Source organism: Coenobita brevimanus, chromosome 24 (genome assembly GCF_032717465.1).
Source record: "Coenobita brevimanus isolate Jiangsu-jjx chromosome 24, ASM3271746v2, whole genome shotgun sequence".
Classification (NCBI taxonomy): Eukaryota; Metazoa; Arthropoda; class Malacostraca; order Decapoda; family Coenobitidae; genus Coenobita; species Coenobita brevimanus.
Window position 1 is genome coordinate 2659689 of NC_136977.1, and position 19727 is coordinate 2679415.

Sequence of the window (19727 nt, forward strand, 5' to 3'; positions counted from 1 at the left end):
AACATGCATGTCATTCCACTCTCACCACTACATATAATCATCTTTACATATACCTCATCAACCCCTGATGCTTTCCCATTTTTCAGCTGCTTCACAGCATTCTACACCTCTGCAAGTGTTACGTTTCTTGGCACTGCATTCCTCTTCTGCACACCCCCAAAACCAGTCATGTTTACGGCTGCTCTGCTCTCTTTATTCCCATTCATCAGACTTTCAAAATATTCGTTCCATCTGGTCCTTACTTCATCCCCATGGGTTAATAATCAACCACTTCCATCCTTCACACTTTCGCATTTCATTCCTTTGTCACTTGTACATTTCCACGTCACTTTCCAGAATAACTTCCTATTTTCAGAGTAATTTGCATTCATTTTTCTTCCTAGATCATCATTTATCTCCTGCTTTTTCCTCTTAACTAGTCTTTTTACATGCTTCTTGCTTATATTCTGTTCTTATTTCAGTGGAACCCCTGCCCTGTAACCACTCTAGCCACTTCTTTTTCCTTTGCTGCTCTCAGCCTCTTCACCCCACCATGCCATACCTTTCATCTTTGTTGTTAATCTTGCCACACCACACACCGCTTTAGCATTCCTAACTAAGTAGTCCCTATATGCATTCCACAGGCTGTCCAGATCCATTTCATTCCAAGTCACTGATTCCAACTCCTCTCCTACTGTGGTCCTGTAATCATCTGCCATTTCTTTGATCCTCAACTTCTCAACTTCCAGTCTTTCTCCCTGACTGCTCCTCTCTCTCCTGATCCACCACACTCCTCTCAGCTTCATCTTGCTTACCGCAATCATATGATCTGACAGACCTCCACATCGTTCTCTCATGGCCCTCGTATCAGCAACCATTCCTAACATCGACCTCTCTGCGAGCACATAATTAATCAGGCTCCTTTCGACACGATCCTCATGCCCTCTATTCCATGTATGTTTATGTGCATCTTTGTGTTTGAAATATGAGTTACAAATGCACGACCTCCTTTCCTGATGCACATGCTTCAATCGCTTCCAATTATAGTAAAACCTTGATTTAACAGCATGTTAGGGGGCCCTGAGCATGCCGAAAAAAATGAAATTCCGTTAGATTGGGCCTCACACCTATTGATATCCCCGGAACTCATGCTAACACATTTTAACACATTTTTAAGCATATAAACATGTGCAGACATACAAAATTAATAAAAAAATTTTATATGTAGAACAAAAGAAAGCAGGTAGGTGTGGTGTTGTATTGTAGTAAAGTACAGTACTGTACAGTAATCCAGGTAAGTTAGTTAGCAGGTTGGAGTAGAATAGATGGCACTACGTAAATAAGTTCACTAAGTTATGAACTCTATAACGCTAAGTCTTAACTCTATCCTTACATGCTAATTTTTTTCACTTTGGGGTCAGTCTAGGTGGGAGGAAGACTGGGTGAGCATAAACATACCGAGTTCGCAGGAAACTGCAAACAGACGATTGAGATGCACGCGGCACCTGCCACATTTGCCCATTTGGGGGGAATTTAAAAATTTTTTTTGCATAAATATTCCTTGGGAGAGTCGTGCCGTTAGTTTGGGGTTGCTATTAGAATGAATGCCGTTAAATTGAGGTTTTATTGTATCATTTTCTCTGGATACTCCATTACAACCCATTATGTCATCCACAGGACCAGTGCCTACTCTTCCAGTCATATCACCCATTACGATCACTTTATTGCTCCTTGGCACTTCTCCCACTGCTACATCCAGCTCATCCCAAAACCTGTCTTTCTCTCTCTCACTCCTGTCATCATACGGTGCATGCGCTACTTTTACTTTCTGCCACTTTTACTTTCTCAATCTTGAACTAGACATACATGCATTTCGAGCTGACACATTTGTAATCTCTCATTCCACTCTGCCACACTTCATTCATCAACAAAGCAACTCCTTCCCTGCATCTTCCTCACCCATTCATTTCCAATCTTAAACATCTCACACCCTCCCACTCCTCCACTTCACATCCTTTCATCTTTGTTTCACATAATGCCATCATGGCATATCTCACACTCTTGAACACATTCATCACTTCCACCCTTTTGCTCTCCTCATTCACACCTCTCACATTCTGTATGGCCATGCGAATCTGCCCATGTGGTTGGGGCCCTGGGTAGGTAAAAATAATAGTACAGACAGGTAGTGAGTGTTAAATGGTGGATTTAGAGTGCTGAAGAAAATATTTAGTAGGTTTAACTCTTCAAGGTGTTTGATTCAAGTAAAGTCAAATATAGCTGTCTGAATTGGTGAGGGGTTACTGTACTAGTCATACCAGTTTTCATGAGGATCTATCTATCTATCTATTGCCAGACGCCTCAATCCCGTTTGGGGTGGCCACAAACAAATCGCCTCCAAGTCGCCCTGTCCCCCGCCATTTCACTGCCCTGCTCCCAACTCACACCCCCCTCTCTCATATACCTCTCCACCCTATCCCTCCATCTCATCCTCGGTCTCCCCCTCCCTCTTCCACCCTCCACCTCACTCACATACACTCTCTTCGTCAGTCTTTCACCCTCCATCCTCTCCACATGGCCAAACCACCTCAGTGTGTTCCTCACAACGCTTCCTATCATATCCACATCCACACCACAACGCTCCTTTATATCCTCATTCGTCAGCCTGTCTCTCCACGTGACTCCACAGGCTCCTCTTAAATAACTCATTTCCACTGTTCTCACTCTTGACTTGTGTCCTTCCAACAATGTCCAAGCTTCACTTCCGTACGTTAGAGTTGGTATCACAATACAGTACTGTCATGTAGTAACTTTTTTACTTCCATGCTCACTTCCCTGTTTCTTATCACTGCTTTCAAGGAACCAGCAACCTTTCTTCCCTGCTGTACCCTTTCAAGCACTTCACCCTCCAAACCTCCATCCTTACTTATCACACTACCCAAATACTTAAACGTACTCACATTTTCCAATTCCTCACCATCCAACCTCGCTGTACATTCACTGACTTCACCTCTCTCAAAGACCATCACTTTACTCTTCATGAGGATCTGGATTATAATATTATGACATATCTTAAGGTTTATGTGATGTTTTGTAGTATCACACTGTGATGGTACTTAAGAAAGTTAAGGGCATGTCTGAAGTGGCCATGTTTTTATCTATTTGTTAGAATTTGTCAACTACCATCTTTTAGTATGAATGACCCACTGCTTATAAGTAACTATGGGTACATTAATGGAGTCTTACTTCTTATCAGGAAAATTATTTTGAACTATTGTAGTTTTGGTTATGCTTCCCAGGAAAATAATATGAAATCTTAAATGACAGGCCAGCAGGTATATAACTGAGAGTTTTCAGATATGGAGTTATTGTATTTCTGAGTTAACTGCTGCAGTCCACTAACATTTCATTTTAATCACACCTCCACCAGATGAATTGAAACAGATTAGGAGAAACTTTTTGAGCTGAAGGAATTAGATACAGTATAACATTGATTAATCTTCTCACCACACGTGTCCTCCTTGAGTTGAATAACATCATCAGGAGAAAGGAAAAACAGGCTAAACTATTAAGTCATTGTAGTGACCTGGTTAATAACTGCAGCATCATTGAATAATTTGTATATAATGCAAGTTTTTATTTATATTGAAATAAAACATGTTTTTATTTGCCAGTGAGAAGATCAGTATCTTGTTACTTACTTTGGTATTGACAGAGGGGTGCTGCTCTCGGGTGTCTGTCCTTTCCTCTCCTCCATCCTTCTTTCCTTCCATCCTCTTCTGTCTTTCTTTTCTTAATTTTTTCCTATTCCTTCTGCCTGTGGGTAACTCTACACTGAGTGACAAGCCAAATGCTTTCCTGTACACCAGGTGATCATTTACTATGCTGGGTGGTAACCACATAACCAAATTTTGGCACCTGTTGTTTTAGTGCGTAATTATGGCGCTCCAGTCGGATTGAGCCGTTGAAGGTTTATATCCAAGGGATGGTTGGGGTTTATTGCTCACATAATGCCATTCAGGGATGAGTGAGGCTGGTCACTGTCATCATAAATGTCAGGACCAACTTGCTTTGCCCCGGGCTCCTACGCTCTTCATGGGACAATGTAGGATTGGATGATGAATGAATTCATTCATTAATAAATTTACATCAGAATTCCATTAAAATTGCAGTTGTATGTCGACCAGGTTATCCAGGTACAGATCGAGGTTTTATGGAGGAGTTTGGTCAATTTCTCAAAGTCTTTTCTCTTAAATCTGGAGGACTTCTTGTTTGCGGTGATTTCATTTATTGAGTTGACCATCTGCAGTCAGAACCATTTTCTTCAAAATTCCATGAGTTGATCACCTAGAATAATTTTTTCAATCATGTGAGTGATCCAACTGATATCTTGGGACATGTCCTTGACTTGATGTCCCCTGTTTGTTGCAGGTGCATATCTGATGTGGAGGTTGACTCAGTTGACTCCCTCATCTCTGACCATGCTCTGCTCACTTTTAGTTTTGCTATCCCAACATCCCCTTCGTATAAAAAGGTCATCTGGTTCAGAAACTACAGAAACGTTGACTGCCATTTGATGTGTCATGACGTTGATCAGCGTTTAAACTACTGTACATTGATTCTTCAAATCTTTCTTCTGATAATTTGGTTGATAATATATAACAATGAGCTTAGGTCAGTATTTGATCATTATTGTCCTGAGGTAATAAAAACAATCATTGTACTTGATAATTTTCCGTGGTATGGTTCATCCATTAATTCTTTGTGTAGACAACGTAGAAAGAAAGGCAGAATGTGAGTGGCACTTGCAACAGACTGAATTAACTTGCTTGCATTATGTTTGTTTGAGAAGAGCAGTTGTTCACATTGTAAAAGTCCAAAAGACAAGGTATTATTAAAATAAAGTTGATTCATGTGGTGGTGATAAAAGTAGAAGAAAAAAAAAACAGTTGTGAACAATTTAGTTGGTCGGAGGAATGTAATTATTAAACCAGCTTCTGTTTCTGATGTCCAGTTGGCTTCTGATTTTGCTTCATTTTGTACAACTAAGATATCTTGCATAAGAAATGATTTAGACAACAGTTCTTCCAGTGGAGTGTACTCAGTAGACTTCCAACCATGGTGCACAGGGGGTCATTTGTCTTCAACATTTCATCCACCGGATGTAAATAAAGTCAGGTGTTACATCAGAGAACTTAACGAAACATTTTGCCCACTCGATCTGTGTACCTTGTCACAACTGCCTGATGTGTATGAGGACACAGCAGACTTTATTTGCAACATAATAAATAGATGCCTCTTAGAAAATAATTTTGTGCAGTCTGAGAAACATGCTTTACTTAGGCCCCTAGTCAAGAAACCTGGCCTTAATGTGGAGAGCATGACAAATTATTGTCCTGTCTCTAGCCTGTCTTTCTTACCCAGGATTATTGAGTGGGCCATACTTGATCAATTCTTACCATTACTGGAACCTAGTAGGGTAGTTCCTGTTGTTCAGTCAGCATACAGAAAATACCATTCATCTGAAACTGCATTAACAAGGTTTCATTGTGACTTGCAGGCAAACACATGTAGTGGTATGCCCTCTCTCCTAGTTCTGTTGGATCTGTCTGCAGCTTTTGATACAGTAGATCATAAACTGTTGTTGGATGATCTGTATTTTTTATGGCATTTGTGATAGTGCTCATTTGCTCTTTTAAGTTGTATATGTCAGACAGATCTCAGAGAGTGGTTGTTGATTATGCTAGCTCTGATTCTGCTCCCCTTGTGTTCAGAGTCCCTCAAAGATCAGTTTTGGGTCCAATTCTATTTACACACCGTAGTTAATTGTCTGACGAATGAGGATATAAAGGAGCGTTGTGGTGTTGATGTGGATGTGATAGGAAGCGTTATGAGGAACACACTGAGGTGGTTTGGCCATGTGGAGAGGATGGAGGGTGAAAGACTGACGAAGAGAGTGTATGTGAGTGAGGTGGAGGGGGAAAGAGGGAGGGCGAGGCCGAGGATGAGATGGAGAGATGGGGTGGAGAGGTATATGAGAGAGGGGTGTGTGAGTTGGGAGCAGGGGAGTGAAATGGCGGGGGACAGGGCGACTTGGAGGCGATTTGTTTGTGGCCACCCCAAACAGGATTGAGGCGTCTGGCAATAGATAGATAGATAGATAGTTAATTGTCTTTGCATGATGCTCACAACGTGTCCTATCATTTTTGTGCAGACGAAACCCAGCTTTATGTTAAGATGTCAGATATTAGCACTGCTGAGACTAAGCTTGAATCTCTAATGTCTGATATTAAGATTTGGATGGCTAGGAGAAAACTTAAGCTGAATGATGGTAAAACTGAGATCATCATCATGAGAGAAAACAGAAGGGGTGACAGCAATGGCACTGATAATGCCCTAGCTTTGAACAGTGATGTGTCACATCTTCATCCAGTCAGTTCTGTTTGAAATCTGGGTGTTTATATTAATTCAGAGTTAAAATACAAAGAACATATTCCTCAAGTTGTCAGAAGGTGTAACTTGTGTATCAGAAATCTGTACCCTGTGAGGAAATGCCTTGTAACATTGATCTATGGAGTGGTCTTGTCTCGTGTCGATTACAGTATTATAATTCACTGTGGATAGGTCTTCCAAATAATATACTAAGAAAAGTTGAGTCTGTGCTGAGCAGGGCAGCAAGGCTTATCTTTGGTCTCCCCCTGAGAACCTCGACTACCCCGTTCGTAATTGAGCTGCATTTATTACCAGTAATGGCTAGAATTGAATTTAAACTGTGTTATTACATTCAAGGTTCTTAAGTTTTGTGAACCGAAGGATCCTGCTGAATTGTTAAAACTCCCATCGGCCTGCCCAGGTGTGATGTTACATAGTGAAGATGATTCCACACGTCTTGACGAGCCTGGAGCCATTCACCAATCATCTTTCTCTGATCGTTCTTTTGTGTATAGAGCCCCTAGATTATACATAATAGATTGCCATTGTCCATGAGACAACCTTCTGTTGAATTCTTTAACCCCTACGCATCCGTTGACATGTATAACCGTCACGATTTTGGGCATAGAGCAATGCCGGTTGACATGTAATGCCGCAAGCGTCTTCCAGCCACCTTCTGAACTTTAACTTATCATTACTCATCGATGGGACCACCTGGAGACTTGGGGTTACTTTCATTTGAAAGAGGAAGAGTTGGTGAGTCTTACGTATTTTTACTTTTTTCTCTAGCATGTATAGTTTGGCATATATTAGGGTGTGAAATATGGGTATTTTTCCAAAATCCGTAAATCCTCTGTAGGGAGGAGTGTGTGACATCAGAAAAACCCCAGTGTGTAGGGGTTAAGAGACAGCTGAAAGCTTTTCTTTTTTCAAAATGCTACATCCTGGAGAGAGGTACGATGACTGATGATTATAGGGTTTAATTTTTGCCACTTTCTTATTTTTTTACTGATGAAGTTTGTATTGTATATGAGAGATGTCACAATTCTTGTAATTGTAAAAATAATGTATATGTGTGTCAAGCACTAGTGAATTCCTTATGGAAGAACTGGCACTTTTGAGAAACAGAAGACCAGATTATTATTATTAATGTAAGTACTCAGTGAAGCGGCCAGTGAACTTTTGTTTGTGATTTTACATGGGAGACAGGGTTGAGATGAACAGGTGATATCATATTCATTAAGAACTGTTGTAGTTGAATGATATATCATTAATTTATATGTACTTTATCTTCTGCCATATGAGGCAGTGCAGTTCATTTAGGGATGACAGTAAGCCCTTAACTTACGAATGGCACGTGTTCATCAGTTTGTGGTCTTAAGTGATTCATTGCATTGTGAAACCTTTATTTCTATTGAATCAATACAAAAAATATACTGATGCATCCCCAGCAGCATCGATTTTCAGCACCTTCCTTCAAATGTATTGTTAAATGAATAATCATGCACCGTTCGTGTGTAAAAAACAACATGGGGAAGGGATGCTGCAACAGTGTTGGGGGGGAGGGGGGAATTAAGGCTGGAATGAATTGTTCAGCCGGAGCATACAGACACCTCCCAGCTGGATATAAACTGGGTATTATTTCTTCCTTTCATGCTTTTCACTTAGGCTCTTATGCATTGTGATCTTTCACTTCATCTCTTTTTCACTAAAGATAACTAGTTTTTAGTGGGCAGTTCAGTTAATTCTTCATGCATACTGTCTTAAAAGCATTAATTTTTCACTTATTTATCACAAAGGATCATTCATCCTTGTTACACGTGTTCTGCAGCATGTAAATATGTTTCGTCATGTAAGAACTGATATACAGAATGTACAGTCGCCAAACTTTCCACCTGGGCCACCTAGCCGCGAGAGGTGGGTAACGGGTGCTGGTAACAGTGTATCTGTTTGTTAGTGTGTACATGCTCGACGAAAGTTCGAATCATCAATCCTCTTCGTCTGTAGTGAACCTCCATCAGAGTTCATCCCATAGATGGCTGAGTACAACGTTGGGTGGGGAGAAAAATGTCTCAGAAGTAACGCGGCTCTCCCATCGGCTCAGCCAGTTGCATGAAGCTGGTCGCACGGAAAATTGGTATGTGCCACAGGCTGACCAAGACCAAATAAATATGATTATATTAAATTTAAAATAAGGAAATATATAAAATATTATGATATAAATATATACTATTATATATAATAATCTCAGGGGTGGATACATCACGTCGGTCGACTCAGTCATGACTAGCTGACTCGAGGCAGTATTCTGCCTCAACGAACGAGTTTCAACCTCCGACATCTACAGTTCCTATCTCTCCTATATAGTTTAAAGTAATATCCGCCCAATGAGTAATCCTGTAACGATTGATGACCTAACTTATCTAATCATGTCTCGGATCAAGAATGGTATTTCAGTAGGTTTAATCGTGACCGACCCAGGACTGGCGAAATGCAAAACGAACAGACACCGGTATCTATTTTTCTACCGTAAGGGCCGGTCTAACGACGGTTTTCCCCCCCAGTATTCAGTAGACAATATTTAGCCATGGGATTATCATGTAATAATGAAAAAGAACACGTTTATTAATATGTATTATATGTGAAGATGCGGTCTTTTATTTATTTATTTTTTTTGCTTATTGTTTCCAATACTCGCATTATCCAATACTTTCAAGAAGTTCCTTTGAAATTCTATCGGCTAAAACTTGTCGACTGAATATTGGGATGAACTCTGAGGTTCACTACGGAACACGAGATTTGATGATCCGAACTTTCGTTGAGCATGTACACACGAACAAACGGATACACTGTTGCCAACACCCGTTACCCACCTCTCGCTGCTTGGTGGCCCAGGTGGAAAGTTTGGCGACTGTACATGTCTGGTACCTGCACAGCTATTCACTCAATTTCATTATTACACTAATTTTCATTGTTTATTGTGTGTAAATAATGTAATGTGCAATGTATAGTGCTGCTCTTGTTTTGGCAGGAAATAGATCAGGAGTGAGTCATAAGAGAAAGGATAATACTCGTACCATAATAAGCTTATTTGGTTTGGCACATACAATCAGAGTGGCATATTAAATGTTGAATGCTGTACAGGATATCCTGTACACAGAATGCACACAGCTGGTACTTGCACAGCCATTTTCCTCTCACTTTTAAATGTTACCTTCAATAATGTGTATTATGTAATGAGGCCCTTCATGCGTTGTTTTGTCGGGGCTAGATCAGAACCGAGGGCTACTGCCTGCATCCTTGACTCACACGAAGCCCCATCCTTGATCATGTGAGTCCAAGCTGAATGCACACTCAATCAGTGATGCAACGCATTATATTTTCTGTATACTCAAATAATTTTGAATTACAATATTCTTTTGTAAATAAGAATGCAGTGTGAGTGTAACTCTTAGTCAGTTCATAACTCTTTTACTGTTGTAAATTGAATAATTGAAAGCAAAGTTGTAACTTAAGGGTTTATACACTAAACAGCTTTGATTGTCTCCTGCTTTGGTCATTGTTATCTCCATCATGGTGTAAATACATCCCTGCCTCATAACCCCTGCCCCCCCCCCTTTTTTTTTTTTTTATAATAAATTCAGAAAATCTCCAGGGTTTTGGCATCTCGGCTAAACAGTACTGGCATTTCGTAACTCTTTGGCGACAGATTACTTACTTCTTTTCATATATCAGTGAACATCATATTATTTTACCATTCTTTAGGGAAACCTGAGGCACCAAAATGCGTCAGTTCTTTGTTTGATATTTTAGCTGAGAATAAAAACTCATTGCAGTAAATTGTACTGTAATTTATTCCATTTAAAGCAGACATTTTTTGTCAGCTCATAGAAACTTGCTATAGCCATAGGGTTGATCATGAAATGAGATATTCTGTTTAGGAAGGACTGAACTCTTTTTCACATGACTTAGGATCATATCTGTGTTGGGTATCTGTTGAACTGTACTAACATGTATGCTGTGTATTTAATAATGATTTTCTTTCATATGATTACTAATAATGAGTGTGATGTTCACTGCTTCACTAAATATATGCCTGTTTTTTGAGTGCTGCATCCTCAGTCAGTAGTTGATATTGCTCATGCATCAAACAAATGTGGAATGTATCCCTGCCTAAGTTTTCATAATTTGAGTGACTACTGTGATTTCATATTGTTTTCATATTCACAGTCTTACAACTGAGCTTGCAGAAAAAGTCTTGATGATTTTGGTGGTGGGTTGTGTTCACTCAAGATTACTTATGAAGACCAAGACTTCTTTGAAGACACAAACATGAAGACCATATGGAAGAAGTTTCTACTTCCAGTAGAGTGGCTACTGCCTAGCCAACATTTGTAGGCAGTAAATGATAAGACGATCACTGATCTGACAGCAGAATTGTGTGTACATACACAATGAAGAAGAATATTATTAACAATACCCATAGCTTCTGAAGAGTATGCAAGTGGTATAATTATGTACCTATTGCAGTGAACTAAACTACTAACTTTAGACTTGGTAAGAGAACAAGGAATGAAGCACATAGCTTTAAGATTTCGCAGTAAAACTGATTGTGTGGTGGACTTTGGAGTAAGTTCTTGATAAGAAGCTAGTAGACATAAGACGTAGCCAGAGACACAGTGGTGGTGAGCAGTCTTGTTTCACCCACAGGTGGTGGTGCTGGTACCTCGCACGAGGCCTACGGCCAGGAGTCAACCCTGGACATGACTGATGTGATGGACATCAGCTGCGACCCTCCTGGGCCATCCTCAGGCAGGGTGTCATCCCCTCCATCTGTGTCATCACGCCCAGCCTCACAAGTTGGGGAGGAGGTCCAGGGAATCACCACTCGCCTCCATCAAGTGCCTGTAACTCCCTCGAGCTCTGCCCGGGCCTCACCTCATATCCAACGCACCCCAAGCCTGGAGGATACCCGAGCTCTTACTTCTTCTGCAGAAGAGCTCTCCAGTACACTTGGTTCTGGCCTCAGGGTATCCGATTCAGTTTGGGTGCCTATTGAGCGCCCAGTCAACAAATCTTCTACTTTCAGTCCAGAATTTGTAGAGGTGGACAGGCCAGAGGCAGTACAGGGCAAAGAGGAGAGGATGTCCAGTATTTCACCCAGAGAGACAAGGTATTCAGGTATCCACAGTTCCTCCAGTAGAACTAGCCAGAATCAGACATCAGCAGCAAAGCACAGCACAGAAGCATCCCTCAAGCTAACAAGTGATGAACCATCTGCATTTTTAGGGAGTGAAAGGGTGAAGCCAACCTCTGGTAGTTTAAGTCGTGGACAGACAGATAGTCAGAACGCTGGGAGGACACAAAGTATGAGCTCATCTCTGGCTACATCCTCCTCCTCTGTAACTTCTAAGAAAAAATCTGAATGTTTAATACGATTAGGAAGCAGTTCACTAGCATCTGACACTGAAGAGAGCATATATAAAGTAGATGATTCAGAAATGTGTGAGCCAGATGAAACTGACCAAGGAAATGTATGGACAAGAAACATTCACAGGGTTTCTCAGGAGACCTCCCATTCACCGTCCAGCAAATCTTCAACTGTATATGATAGAGAGTCATGTGAACAACAGTCCAAACTTAAAAGTAAAGCAAAAGTATCGCCTTCAACCACTACATCTGAGGATGACCTTTGGACAACAACAGAAAGTAAAAAAGATCAAAAGAAGAAGAAAAAGAAGAAAAGCAAGACTGCAACACAAGAAGCATGTGAATTAGAGTCTCAGTCAGACTACTCATCACAAGCCAAAGACAAAGAGGAGAATGTCTCAGATAGCCAGGACTATCATAGAAGCCCAGACGGTTATCAGATATCTTCTAAGAAAACAGATCAAGAACCACCATCTTTGGAAATTGATGTGGATGTTGATTACTTCCATGCTGCGGAAGAGTACCACGAGCCACCACCAGAGGAGCATGTTGAAGAATTTGATGACGTACACCACCTGGAGTGTTTCCTTGAACCCCAGGTTGAGGAGCTGGACTTTCAAGAGGCTCAAGAAATGGTAGTGCAAACTCTGGAGGATTTTGAACTTCATGCTGAGGAGGAAGAGGCAGAGACCAAAGAGACAAGAGCCAGGGAAAGAGAAAGTGGTGAGGCCATGCTTAGATCCCTGCATGATGATAATGATCTTGCTCGAGCCCTGGAAGAGGCTTACTCCTCAGATGACACTGCCCCCACTCGTCCTAAAGCTCGTGCCCGAACTCACTCTCGCACGAGACCCTCCCGGACTTCAGAGATGTTCCCATTTAAGGATGACACATCAGAGGAAGAGGATGGAGAGGTCTGGGTTAGGCGGCGAGCAGTCATTTCAGCCACAGTCACTGTTGGTGCCACTGATGAAACCAGCACTGATGATCGAGGAGAAACAAGTGGAGACGACCGTGGAGAGTCAAGCACTGATGACCGAAGAACTGGAACTAGTGAGAGTGATGTTGGTGCTAGCCCCAATCCTAGAGCCACTTCTACATCTAAGGCCAAGAAGAAGAAGAAAAAGAAGCGGTAAAGTGTTTGCTACCTTTTTCATGGAGATGTTAGGAATGTCTCAGTGGTGTTAAATTCTGTGTGTTATAAGGAGATAATTTTTTGAAGACTATGCCCTTGTAATTGAGGTTATGGCAGCATTATAATGTTGTGTGTGGATAGTTACAGGCTAATTAAAATTGTACTTAACAGAGTTTTGGGTATATAGTACAATAAGTGTCCATGCATCTGACAATTGAGCATCTAAGTGATGTTAAGCTTAATGTGAGCAAAAGATCTAAACCTGGTTTTCTTTCAGACAATTGGGGAGCTAAAAATATTTGTTATATATACTTAACAAGACTGAATTGGAAGAAAGTAGGCAGGGAAGGTAATCTAATGAATTTAAGATTCTGTACAGTGCAATTCCCAAATTTGAAAGACTGACGAAGAGAGTGTATGCGAGTGAGGTGGAGGGGGGAAGAGGGAGGGGGAGGCCGAGGATGAGATGGAGGGATGGGGTGGAGAGGTATATGAGAGAGGGGGTGTGTGAGTTGGGAGCGGGGCAGGGAAATGGCGGGGGATAGGGCGACGTGGAGGCGATTTGTTTGTGGCCACCCCGAACGGGATTGAGGCGTCTGGCAATAGATAGATACATAGAAAATGGTTGGGATCAGTAGGTTTTGGAAAAATAAGATTTTTCAGAACACTAGAAAAATTTCAGTGCCATTAGTTATATGTGTAGATTTCCAGTTGTCCATCCCTTTCATACGCTTCAGCAGTCAATGTACTCTCTCTCTCTCTCTCTCTCTCTCTCTCTTTTTTTTTTTTTTTAAGTTATGTTAAAATTCTTTACTCCCAGCATCCCATTGCCCAAGTAGACACGTATAAATTATTATCCAATTTTTTGACGGATAAAAGTGTGACTGTATTATGACGTACGGTACAGTATTATCAAACTATGAAAGGGCTTGTCAATATTGCACCAGTCGGCATTGTGTTGGTACAGCTACCTGCTGTAGCCAAGATCAGTTGGGTTGGTTTGAGGATTACTAGACATGCTGAGATTTGTATTTAGGGATTTTAAGTTATAAGATTTTGAGATATTTTTGACGTTGATATGCTGATATGTTAGAGGTTGAAATGATATTCTCTGGTGAACATTTCAGGGCTGAGATTTTCCCTGGCCACTAATTTTGGAAATTTGTGCATAGATTTTTCAGCGGCTTCCTTTGCCAGCAGACATTTTCCCCCATGAGCCTTTATGTATCTTATTTCATAATTTGTTCAGCCACCCAACTGATTATTCACGAGACAGAATGATTGAAGTGGTTTATGATTTCCCTTTGGTTTCTCAGTTAGTAAAGGTCCATAAATAATATTTTGTTCACTCCTACATTGTTTAAAGCATTCATATTGCCCATGATCAGTGGTGGCACTTTTAGGTTCACTTAATTTTTTTTTTTTTCTTCTTTTTTTCCCATAGATTCAGAATTTTTACTTGTAGCATAAAATTTCAGTACTTTTTCACGCTGTTTCTTCAGGTCATACACAGTCTTGGTTCCAGTCCAGTACTCTTCTCATAGCTTGCCTGCAGCAGTTCCTCTACCCAGCTTCTTTAGAATATCCAATTTTTCTCTGGTATTTGGCACTTTGTTATCTTTTCGTATTTTTGCAGTCACAGTCACTTCCATGCTTCTTGGAAGAGATTTTCAGAGTTTAAGTGTGCAAGTTTAGCATAATGAAATGGTGATGTTTTGTCCACAGTGGCAGAATGAAAATGATGGAATCACCCACGTGGGTGACGTGGATTAACCTGTTAACTGCTCTATACAGCCTGGGCTGTTCCGAGTGCAACTGCTCAATACAGCCCTGGCTGCACAGGTGAATTTCGAATATAGTGCCATGGTGACCAAGGCCAACCCATTCAAGCATGTTTGAGTATTCAAAACCGAAACCGAAACCAAAAAAGAAAACGAAAACCATAATAGGGAATCAGGCACTTCGATGTTCATCCATGGCTTTACCAAGGTAAATATTGAGCTAATATTTCGTTACTATATACTTTGGCATGTGTTTCCTCAATTCCTAAGACAAAATTTGGCCTTTGGGAAATTTCATTTTTACCTCTATGTCTGCGCGCCACGGACACATCCAGAAAACCGCCATGCACAGTTAACGGGCTAAGTAAGGCCAGCCTAATCAAGCCTTGAGCAAGCTTGGGGACTTGTGATGCTTGTTCTTTTGCCAAGCCCTTGAGCTAGCTTAGGTAAGTGATTGGCCTATGCTAGCCTATGAGGTTGTTTAAAGAACAAGTACCATGGCACTTTGTAAACATGGTGGTTGCTGCGGAATTAAAAACATAATTTTTTAAGGTGGCAAAAATTGTTCTCTCTCTTTAATAAATGTATGTGGATATTCTTTATAATAAATAATATTTTCAGAAATTTGGCATTCAGATTTTGGGAATTGCACTGTAATAATCTTAAAGGGAATCGGCCATAGGAGAATAGTGTGCATTGTAATTGATTTTGGTGTTTAAAATCTGTCAGAGTTTGATCCCTGATGAGCTGGAAATGGAGACTTCTACTTCATCATCTTGTTATTGTTTCCCAAGATGACACTGTAAAGCTGGAGAGAGATTGTATTCAGTAGTGATTATTTTTGTTAACTTTCTATTGATTGGTAACTAGTGCAGAACATACTCCATGTTGAAGCTAATCATACTCTTTTGGTTTTTAATGTTTTTTTTAGTTTTCAGTGCACAGAAATAATATACTGATGTTTTTAGTCATAATTTATAATTTCTTCACATTTTTAATCCAAAGTTATTTTTTTTTTTAATGTTTTTATTCACATTTTTTCTTGTTGGAGAGACTGTGTTGTTTTGTGGAAAATTTTTGAGGAAGCTGATTCATTGCGGAGCAGCACAACCATCCTTAGCCATATGTCCTTTTAATGGTGCACTGTATTTGTTATAACGGTAGGTATAGCATATTTTCTGTTTTACGTGTTTCACACACAAAAAAAGTTATGGTAAAACATTCTAATGTAAGTTTCTTTAGAATTAGCAGATTTATTTTCAAGCACACCAGCTAGGTAAGTTTTACAAATTGGAGTAGGAGTGGACAGTGTGATACTAATCTACATACCAACTCTTAACCCCTTTATTATGTTGACATCTTTCTTAATTAGTTCTTCGTACCACCAGACTAATTTTATTTGAATTTAGAAGGATCTCTTGTAGTGAAGGAGTTAAGGCTACATTTTACCCCTCTACTTCAGACAAGCGTCTCCCAGGTGAAATAAATTTATATGGAGATAACAAGAATTTACTCAGAAATACATTACTGAACTGAAGGCATTAACAGCTTTAGATGAGATTGTATTTTTAACATAATTGTATTTTCATCATTATCCAGTGGCTGGAGAATGTGTTTTGGCTGAAGATTTTGTATGTAGCATAAGAAGTAGAATTCCCTTATAGAAGGCTGTCTCTTTAGTGTAATGTGATACCTTGGTCAAAAATGGAAGTTCCTGACCCTATATGAGTGTGGTGCGCCAGTAGGCATAGTTCATCCACATTAACTTTGCATACATTTTCATTCATTTGCAACTTATTTCCTCATAGCTCAGTGGCAGACCAAGACATTGCCATGGTTTGGCATCCATTCACATTCATTCATTCATCCATCATCTAATCCAGTGTTGCCTCATGAGGTGCATAGGAGTCAGGGGTGAGGTGAGTTCCTGACATTTAAGATGAGAATGACCAGCCTCACTCATCTGTGAGTAGCATTACGTGAGCAGTAAACCCCAACCATCCCTTGGATATAAACCTGCACTGGCTCAGTCCGATTGGAGCACCTTAATTTCCCACTAAACCACCCGGTGCCGTAATTTGGTTATATGGTTACCACCCAGCATTGTAAATGGTTCCTGATGTACAGGAAACCATTTGGCTTTTCACTCAGTGTAGAGTTACCCGTAGACAGAAGGAAGAGGAAAGAATGAAGGAAGGAAAGACAGAAGAGGAAGGATGGAAAGCAGGAAAGAAGTGAAGTAAGGGCAGGCATCCAAGAGCAGCACTACATCGAATGAGTGGATGGTGAATGCCCCATTATTTATAGTTATATACAGATTCATTTCTGTGTCAGTTATCCCACTCAGTGTTATGTCCTTTGTATTTTATTCTTTCTTTTTCTGGGTGGTTTTATTCACTGTAGAGAGGCTTTTCAAATTAGAGGGGTTAAATACTGTATAGCCTTAGTAATCCTTTCATTACTAGAGATCATTGTGAAGTAGCACAGAGTCATTTAGTGATGGCAGGAATACAATTAGAAATACGTCAGAGGATTGAAGGGGCTACCGTAGCAGTTACTGTTTTATGTCCTTTGTGCAGTATTTACTAACTTGTAGCCATGTAGAGTTTATCAGTTACAATGTTGTTTTCTAAGTGGCTTTGGAGATTTCATAAAACCTTCTCCTCAGTTGTTTTAGTCCATTAGACCTGAATATCCATTTATGTGTTGTTGATGCAGAAATGAGTTATTTAAGAGGAGCCTGTGGAGTCACATGGAGAGACAGGCTGACGAATGAGGATATAAAGGAGCATTGTGGTGTGGATGTGGATGTGATCGGAAGCGTTATGAGGAACACACTGAGGTGGTTTGGCCATGTGGAGAGGATGGAGGGTGAAAGACTGACGAGGAGAGTGTATGTGAGTGAGGTGGAGGGGGAGGCTGAGGATGAGATGGAGGGATGGGGTGGAGAGGTATATGAGAGAGGGGGGTGTGAGTTGGGAGCAGGGCAGTGAAATGGCGGGGGACAGGTCGACTTGGAGGCGATTTGTTTGTGGCCACCCCAAACGGGATTGAGGCATCTAGCAATAGGTAGATAGATAGATGCAGACTGTGTTGATATTAAAATGATACAGTATTTAAGCTCAGATTCTGCTACCCTTCTGCTTGGAGTCCCTCAAGGATCAGTTTTGGGTCCAATTCTGTTTACAGTGTACACGAGTAGTTTATCGTCTTGATGCTCACAAAGTGTCTTATCATTTTTATGCTGATGACACTCGGCTTTATGTTAAGATGTCAGATATTAACGCTGCCGAGATTAAGCTTGAATCTCTGATATCTGAGATTAAGATTTGGGTGGAGGAAACTTAAGCTGAATGATGGTAAACCTGAGATCATTATCATCAGAGGAAACAGAAGGGGTTGTGACACTGATAATGCCTAGGCTTTGAACATTGGTGTCACAGCATCATCCAATCATTTCTCTTTGAAATCATGGTGTTAACTTTAATTCAGAGTTAAATTATAAAGAACATATTAATCAAGTTGTTAGAGGTTGTAACTTGCATGTCAGAAATCTGTATTCTGTGAGAAATTCCTGAATAGATGTTGCCTTATCGTTGGTCCATGCAGTCGTCTTGTCTCGTTTTGATTACTGTAATTCACTGTTGATTGGTCTTCCAAATAATATACTCAGAAAGGTTGAGTCTGTGTTGAACAGGGCAGCAAGGCTTATTTTTGGTCTCCCGAGAACCTCGACTACCCCGTTCCTAATTGAGCTGCGTTGGTTACCAGTAAAGGCTAAAATTGAATTTCAACTGTGTCTTATTACATTCAAGGTTCTTAAATTTTGTGAACAGAAGTGTCTTGCTGAATTGTTGAAACTCCCATAGGCACACCCAGGTGTGATGTTACGTAATGAAGGTGATTCATTGTGTCTTGATGAGCTTGGAGCCATTCACCAGTCATCTTTCTCTGATCACTCTTTTGTGTATAGAGCCCCTAGGTTGTATAATAGATTGCTGTTGTCTGTGAGACAATTCTCTGTTGAATCCTTCAAGAGATCTGAAAGCCTTTCTCATTTCAAAATGCTATGATGTGGAGAGAGGTACTGTGATGGATGATTATAGGGTTTAATTATTGCCAGTTTAACATTTATTACTCAATGAAGTTTGTATTGTATATGAGAGGTCACAATTCTCGTAACCGTAAAAGTAATACATATGTGTGTCGAGCACTAGTGATTTCCAGATGGAAGAACTGGCGCTTTTGAAAAACAAAAGACCAGATGAGTATTATTATTATTATTATTATTATTATTATTATTATTACATGAGAGTGTTCAGGTGTGTTATGCAGAACAGATCACTAAAAAAAAAAAAAAAAAAAAAAAAAAAAGCTGTGAAGCCCAAAATGCTATTAATAACAGACATGAGAGTGTGCAGGTGTAATATGCTGATTAAATTGCTGAGAAATAGTTGTTGTGAAGTCTCCTTTGCCACCTGGAATGCAAACCACAGTAAAAGTCATTATTGTAGCTCGACATTATTTCAGTACAGTAAAACCTCACTATAATGGACTAATTTGGACTCGAGCCATTCCGAAAAAAGCGAAAGTCCGATAAAAGTGACATCTTGACTTCCTCCTGCTAACTCGGGGAGGGTAAAAGGACGGGCAGGGTTTCAAGCAGGGATGGGGGAGGATGGGGAGGGAGACAATTGAAGGTGAGGGAGGGCGGGGGGAATGGAAGGGCAGGGGGTTGAGGTGGGAGACTAACAGGAGTGGGGGAGGGTGGGGGGATAGGGAGGGAGACAAGAAAGCCAAACTGCTCGACTAGCTGCATCCCCACCCCGTCTCATTCACTCGCTCACTCACTCATTTTCACTGATTCGCTCATTCTCTCTCACTCAATCACACACACACACACACACACACACACACACACACACACACACACACACACACACACACCGCTCGCTGGTGCAGTGGTAACG

General features: G+C 40.6%; 1 protein-coding gene across 1 annotated transcript in view; it reads left to right on the top strand.

Moving 5' to 3' along the window:
• LOC145393412 (BCAS3 microtubule associated cell migration factor-like) overlaps positions 1-12977 on the top strand; it is a 60531-nt gene extending 47554 nt beyond the window's left edge. The window contains exons 17-18 of the mRNA XM_080267506.1: positions 11122-11592; positions 11659-12977. Coding sequence (XP_080123632.1) covers positions 11122-11592; positions 11659-12977 — 1790 coding nt within the window. The remainder of the gene's footprint in view (positions 1-11121; positions 11593-11658) is intronic.
• The last annotated feature ends 6750 nt before the right edge of the window (positions 12978-19727 follow it).